The 7,401-nt window shown below is 39.0% G+C and overlaps 1 protein-coding gene across 2 annotated transcripts in view; it reads left to right on the top strand.

The window, feature by feature from the left end:
- LOC124777049 (protein N-terminal asparagine amidohydrolase-like) overlaps positions 1 to 5,084 on the top strand; it is a 137,641-nt gene extending 132,557 nt beyond the window's left edge. For both annotated transcript variants that reach the window (XM_047252317.1, XM_047252318.1), the window contains one exon: positions 4,889 to 5,084. In XM_047252317.1, the coding sequence (XP_047108273.1) occupies positions 4,889 to 5,014 (126 nt within the window). In that variant the 3' untranslated portion in view covers positions 5,015 to 5,084. The remainder of the gene's footprint in view (positions 1 to 4,888) is intronic.
- Positions 5,085 to 7,401: the final 2,317 nt, after the last annotated feature.

Genomic DNA, 7,401 nt, shown 5'->3' on the forward strand with positions numbered 1-7,401 from the left:
GTTAAAGAAAAAAGAAGTGATTGATATAAAACCTGGTCAGAAGCTTTGCCCTCGCTGCATGTCGGCACTGAACCAAAAGCTAGAAGATTCATCATCACTATCAACCCAATCTGAACAAGATTTCACAACGGATGAAACTGAACCAGCCATCAACAAAAGTTTATCATTTATTGGTGCTTCACCATTGAAAAGAAGACAACTAAGTAAAAGAGATAAGCAAAGCTATGCAAAAAGAAAGATCTTGGATGCACAAAGTTTAATTGGGAATCAAATTGCTGCTGCTGTAGGAATCAATTACGATGAACAGCCAAGTTCAAGTAAAAGTCGCCCATGCAATAATTGTGCAGATCTTGATAATCTTATAGAAGAGTTGAAAGAAAAATGTAAAGTGTCAAATCGTAGGACAAAAGTTCAAATATTGACCTTGGTTCCAAGAAGCTGGACAATTAAAGATACGACAACAGCATTTAATGTATCAGAAAGAATGGTAAAGCAAGCGAGAAAACTGAAGAATGAGCAAGGTGTTCTAGCTTTTCCAGCAAATCGGCAAGGAAGGAAGCTTTCAGATGAAGTTGTTCAGAAAGTACATGACTTTTTTCAAGATGACGAATTCAGCAGACTTTGTCCAGGGAAGAAAGACTGTGTGCCTGTGAGAATTTCAGGAACAAAGGTGTACAAGCAAAAGCGGTTGTTGCTTTGCAATTTGAAGGAAATGTACGTGTCTTATCAGAAGCAAAATGGACCAGAAATTGGCTTCTCAAAGTTTTGCGAGCTTAGACCAAAATGGTGTGTTACAGTTGGCTCTGCTGGAATGCACTCAGTTTGTGTCTGTACAATACACCAAAATGTCAAGCTTATGCTCACTGGTGCATCAATCAATGAAGACTACAAGGAAATTCTTAGCAAAGCTGTTTGCAGCTTGGAAAACAAGGATTGTATGCTTCATCGTTGTGAAAACTGCCCTGGTCCAGAAGGTGTAGAAGCAGTTATTGCAACATATTTTGAAGATAATGACCCTGAAGAACTGATTGAGTACAAACAATGGATTCATACCGACAGGGATACTTTAGAAACAAAGCAGCTTTCAACAGAAGAGTATGTTGAAGATATTGCAGCAAAAATTTGGAACCTGTCTTGTCATCACTACATTGCCAAGCATCAAAGCCAGCACCTGAAAGCTCTCAAAACTGATTTGAAAGAAGGCGAATTCATAATACTAATGGATTTTGCTGAAAACTATTCATTTATTGTTCAAGATGCAGTGCAAGGCTTTCACTGGGAAAACAGTCAAGCAACAGTTCATCCATTTGTAGTCTACTACTGTGAAAACGAAGAGGTGCAATGTGTGAATCTTTGTGTTATTAGTGACTGCCTTCGACACGATACGATTACTGTCCATGTTTACATTGGAAAAGTAATCAATTACCTGAAGATGCAATTTTCCAAAATAAGCCACATCCACTACTTCAGTGATGGTTCAGCTGCACAATATAAGAATTTCAAGAATTTTCTCAACTTATGCTATCACAAAGAAGATTTTGAAATAACAGCAGAATGGAATTTCTTTGGAACAAGCCATGGAAAGTCGCCTTGTGATGGCATTGGAGGCACAACAAAACGGTTGGCAGCAAGAGCAAGTTTGCAACGTCCATATGAAAACCAGATTCTAACACCCAAAGATCTTTTCAACTTCTGCAATGATAATATCAATGGAATCAAATTCTTTTTCATCAGCAAAGAGGAAGTTGAAGAAGAAAAAGCTTCTCAAGAAGAAAGATTCCTGCAAGGGCACACTCTAGCTGGCACAAGAGAAAACCACCATTTTTTGCCCATTGATATGACGACAATTAAGGTCAGTAGAGTTTCTAATGATGCGACATCTTTTTTGGCCAAAATTAGTGCTGCTGAAGTAGTAGTTCAAGTCATGGATCTTCAGCCTGGGCAGTATGTTGCTTGCATTTATGAAAAGAAATGGTGGATTGGAAACATCGTTGAAATCTCAGTCGAACAGAAAGATGCTTTCATAAGCTTTATGCATCCTCATGGTCCTGCAAGTTCATTTTATTGGCCCTTAAGACGTGATACTTGCTGGATTCCAGAACAACTTATCATTGGTGTTATTCCAGCTCCATCAGTGACATCATCTGGTCGGCAATACAGTTTTCCTGAAAGCATTCTCTTGCAAATCAACGATGCTTCCAGAATGATGAAGTAACTGAGGAAGACAGGCTTGGGAACCTGCATAAAGAAACCCACAATCAGGCTTGGGATCCTGTGGTAAAGACACCCTGTAATCAGGCTTGGGAACCTGCAGTAAAGATACCCACCCGTGGCTGTTACTGCATGGCTATCGGGCGTGGCCCCTATGGCGATGGGGATGCTGGTTTTATTGTGATAACCAGTAATGGCTCAGCCATCATGGACCAACGCAGGGCACTGCGCACACAAAATATAAGATACTTTGACCTGAGTAAATAAGCACTTAATGGAAGCGTTGCAAAAGAAAAATATATCCATCTCGTAGAGCAAGAGTTTCTCTTTCAGATGATACTATTCACAATTAAATCCAGGCTGACTATTTTGTAGTAATGGGCTTTGAACTTTGGTAAATAAAGCCATTTGCGCTGACACTGCCAAATTTGAAGAGATTTTGCAAGGCGACTATAAAGCCTGGGTAGTTGGAAATCCAGCTGTATTATGTCCAGCACAAAGATAAGACTTGGTAAAAAGTTCAAGTCCATATCTTTATCTGCAAGGAAATTATTGCAGTCTGAATATTGGTCAAAATTTGTCGCATTAAGTCACGACAGAATTAGGGGTACACTTTGAGTCGACTTGTTTGACCGGATTTTGCATCAGTAATCTTATAATTAATTTCGTTTGAATCAGCACAAAAAACTGTACAGGGTCTCATCTTACTAACCATTCTTATGAATTGGTTTCAATTTTATGAGACCCCAAAAATGGCATTTTGTCTGATGTCGCGCGCATGCGAACTTACTACCCTTCAGACAAGGGGGTGTAGATCAGCAAGTATTGCAGCTAGAGGCTTGAAATCTTGAGAAACTTAATTTAGCACTTGACTAGTGCTACAGATAAAATTTGAAGAAAATTGGAGACATGATGGTGGGAAGGTTTAGACCACTTGGCATGGAATGACCCCACTCTTAATATGAACTTAACACAATTTAACTATATTGATGAAATTTTATCAGGATATCAGCCAAGAGGCATCATTATCTTGAAGCAGTGTTTCAAAGAATGATATTTTCGCTCTGCAGCGGAGTGTGCGCTGATATGAAACTACCTAGCAGATTAAAACTGTGTGCCGGACCGAGACTCGAACTCGGGAGCTTTGCCTTTTGCAGGCAAGTGCTCTACCAACTGAGCTACCCAAGCACAGCTCACACCCCGTCCTCACAGCTTTACTTCTGCCAGTACCTCGTCTCCTACCTTCCAAACTTAACAGAAGCTCTCATGCGAACCTTGCAGAACTAGCACTCCTGAAAGAAAGGATATTGCAGAGACATGGCTTAACCACAGCCTGGGGGATGTTTCCAGAATGAGATTTTCACTCTGCAGCCGAGTGTGCACTGATATCAAACTTCCTGGCAGATTAAAACTGTGTGCCAGACCGAGACTCGAACTCGCGACCTTTGCCTTTCGCAGGCAAGTGCTCAACCAACTGAGAAGTTTCATATCAGCGCACACTCCGCTGCAGAGTGAAAATCTCATTCTGGAAACATCCCCGAGGCTGTGGCTAAGCCATGTCTCTGCAATATCCTTTCTTTCAGGAGTGCTAGTTCTGCAATGTTCGCAGGAGAGCTTCTGTTAAGTTTAGAAGGTAGGAGACGAGGTACTGGCAAAAGTAAAGCTGTGAGGACAGGGCGTGAGTCGTGCTTGGGTAGCTCAGTTGGTAGAGCACTTGCCTGCGAAAGGCAAAGGTCCCGAGTTCGAGTCTTGGTCCAGCACACAGTTTTAATCTGCCAGGAAGTTTGAGGGTTTCAAAGGTTTGTTGCTTGCCGTCTTTTGATCTGAAGAATGAGAGCAGGAAACTCATAAGAAAATGCTGCCACTTTTCTGATAGTACAAGAAGATTTCAGCACTGAAGTTCAACTAAGAAAGCCCACTTTCCCGAACTTGATTATAAGCAATATTTTTAGTTAGTCCTCCAGAACTAAGAATAAATAAATTCTTTGGTGAATCCATCCTTCAACCTTCAATATAAAGTTCTCATTTGAAGGATTATGAATGTCTCAGATCCACTCTGCATTGTTAATACTCAGACTGCTGTGACACTATTGATTTTTTTATGTGTAACTTTTTTCCCACGCACTAGAGATGTCTTACCATCACAGTACTCTCTCTCTCTCTCTCTCTCTCTCTCTCTCTCTTTCTCTCTCTCTCTCTCTCTCTCTCTCTCTCTCTCTCTTTGTCTGTCTGTCTGTCTAATCAATCAACAATGTGTGTGCCAAGTTTGTTAGAAATTGCTCCAGGCATTCCATAGTTTCTATCCCAACAGTGCTTGTCCACAGACTCTATGTAAGATATGTATTAAGTATGGGTGAAACTGCTCCAGTCATTGCAGTGGCAAACACGAGTAGCTATAATGTAAAACTTTTTATCGGTAAATGTACGCAAGAATTGTAACTAATTATCTAGTGTCATTTTTGTTGTTATTGGGTGGAACAGTTTTTAAAACTGTTTTGGTAGTTTAAGTTATTATCTGATTGTTTCATGAGAACAGACAAATCTTGGAAAACGTATACTGCATCTGTTCTAAGAGTTATTTCTGTATCTCTCTGGATGTGGCATTCATTGACTTTTTGGAAAACACAGGTTTTTGATTATTAACATTAATTTAATGTTCTTTCTTTTTCACCGACAGATTCGGAAGGCACTGAAATGTATGTTAGATCACCCCTCTCCAATTAACACAATATTCAAATTCAACAAACCTCGGTGTTATGTACGAGATGAGACCAATAATGGATGGGTACTTGTTAAAAAATAATGTGTATAATTTTTGTTATTGGTGATATTTATTTTTATTGTTTTTATTATAATAAATATTGTTAATTGAACCGCATGTTTTCTTTATTGTTTTGAGTCTCTCTTCTTCACCAACAGACATTTTCCTCCAGACACTCATGAAAAGAAGAAAAAAACCCAGAGATGATGGTAGATAGTATTAGAGCATCTACCAATACTTTCCTGTTTGGAAACTTGTAGCTCTACATAGTGATTTGAAACAATATGAAAGTTTAATCAATTAAAACACATTTATTATCAAGATAATGGAATGAAAACTTACAAAAGTTAGCTTGTTTCAGTTTCAAGTGACTTTTGACTACTGCATAACAATGTGAGAAGATTAATACATACTTATTTAAAAATTGGGTGCATATATATCTTGAATGCGAAAACAATATAAGGAACACTAATCATAATTGATCAGACAGAGTATTCTTGAGTTTCAAGAATGCAGATAAACTTTTATTTCAGTCAGTTGTAGTCGGAAATACTGGAGTCACTTGCAGTGGCCTGTCCGGCATCCCATGGTATATGAAAATTTTATGAGCATACCAAATACATACAATAATAACACATCTGCCAGTTGGAACCTGGAATTTATCACTCTCATGTGGACCCAGTTTGCCCCACAGGTTTGTATTTCTGTTTGACCCTGAGTGGCATGCTACTGTCTCTGTCTATATCCATCACTTGTCATATCCTAGTAGATCTGACTCCTCACTGGCTTGTCAAACAAGATGGCTCACCTTTTCAGATCTTTTAAAAATTTATAATTCATTCTATGAGAGTTGTTCAGTAAGTAATGCCCCACATTTTTTAAAAAAGCCATTAGTATACATGGACCAACATCCTGGTTGTTGCTTTACATTTGATGTTTGTTCTGTGCATCAGTGAAGTTTCGAACTGTTCTGGCAGATGGTAGACCCATAGTACAGCATCAAAATCGCATATTACTCGCGTTACAAGCAGCGTGCTGTATTGAATTCTTGTGTGCAGAAAACAAGACTTTGCTGAACATCCATAAATGTTTGTGTGCGGTGTATGGTGATGCTGCAGTTGATACGAGTACAGTTGGGTGATGGGTAAAGAAAGTTACAGTCTCAGGAAATGCAGAAACAGAGCTCCATGATCAGCCACACTCAGGATGTCCTCTCACAGCCAGTGCTCCAGACATGCTGAATCATGCAGATGCCATTATTCATGCCAACCAATGCGTCACAACTCGACATTTGACTCTACAGTTGTCGGTCAACATTGGAAGTGCGTCTGCAATGGTCGAGACTCTTGGATATTCAAAGAGGTGTTGACAATGGGTTCCACGAATGCACACAGCAAACCACAAGATTCAAAGAAAGGCCGTTTCATCTGAGGACATGGACAAGACATGTTGATGTGTATTTTCACCAAATTATGACTCTTTACAATAAATATATTCTGAGAAAAAAAATTAGGGGCATTACTTATTGAACGACCCTTGTACATATGTTATCTTAGGATGGTTTGTTTCTTTATTGTCTACTGTTGCTTCTGGTGCAACTTTCATTATGTTCCTTGATTAGAATTTTTTCTCAATTTTTAGTTTTTTGTTGTTAGTAACTTTTGAATTACAAACTTTTGTTAGTTTATGCATAAGCTACTTTACTGAGTTCAGCAAGTTGTGCACTTACATATCACAATCACATATCTGTCTCATTCTGTTACTGAGCTGTGATTGTGACTTGGAGCCTTACTTGTCTCACCTCTTCACTAACGCCCAATGACATTGGTGTGCCAACACTCAGAAGCCACATCAAAACAAGTGATCAGTCTATTAGAACATTAATGACATAAGCCTACATGACTTGCAATACATAAATTATAATAAAAACAAAGGGAGCCTATTTTTCTGATATTTATAACATGGTTAGAATCTGTAATGGAACAATTTTAAAAGCACAATCCGAGCTACATTAGGGCCACATTTAGAAGCTGTTACATCTATTTCTTAGTGGAATACACAAAGTGTAAGGCTGGTTAGCTAAGTTTCCAGCTACTTTCTATAATTCTGAATGGAGTTACTAGGAGATATTTACACCAGTCTAAGATAAAGATAGCACCATGGCTAGGGGTCAGTAAGCTAGATAAAAAATCTGTAGCATCATATTTTAGTGAGAAACTTGAAACTCTCAGCACAGTTCAGGAGCATGTAGGGGAATTCTGGCAAAAGTTGACCATGCACTGGATAGTTGTACACCCAATAGAACAGTTCATAATGGGAGGGAACCTCCATGGTATACAGTCACTGTAAAGAAACTTCTAGAGAAACAGAGGTTACTGGATAGCAGGTGTAAAACAAATGTAGGACTATAGATAGAGAGACGCTGAATG

This window comes from Schistocerca piceifrons, chromosome 2, assembly GCF_021461385.2.
Source record: "Schistocerca piceifrons isolate TAMUIC-IGC-003096 chromosome 2, iqSchPice1.1, whole genome shotgun sequence".
Classification (NCBI taxonomy): Eukaryota; Metazoa; Arthropoda; class Insecta; order Orthoptera; family Acrididae; genus Schistocerca; species Schistocerca piceifrons.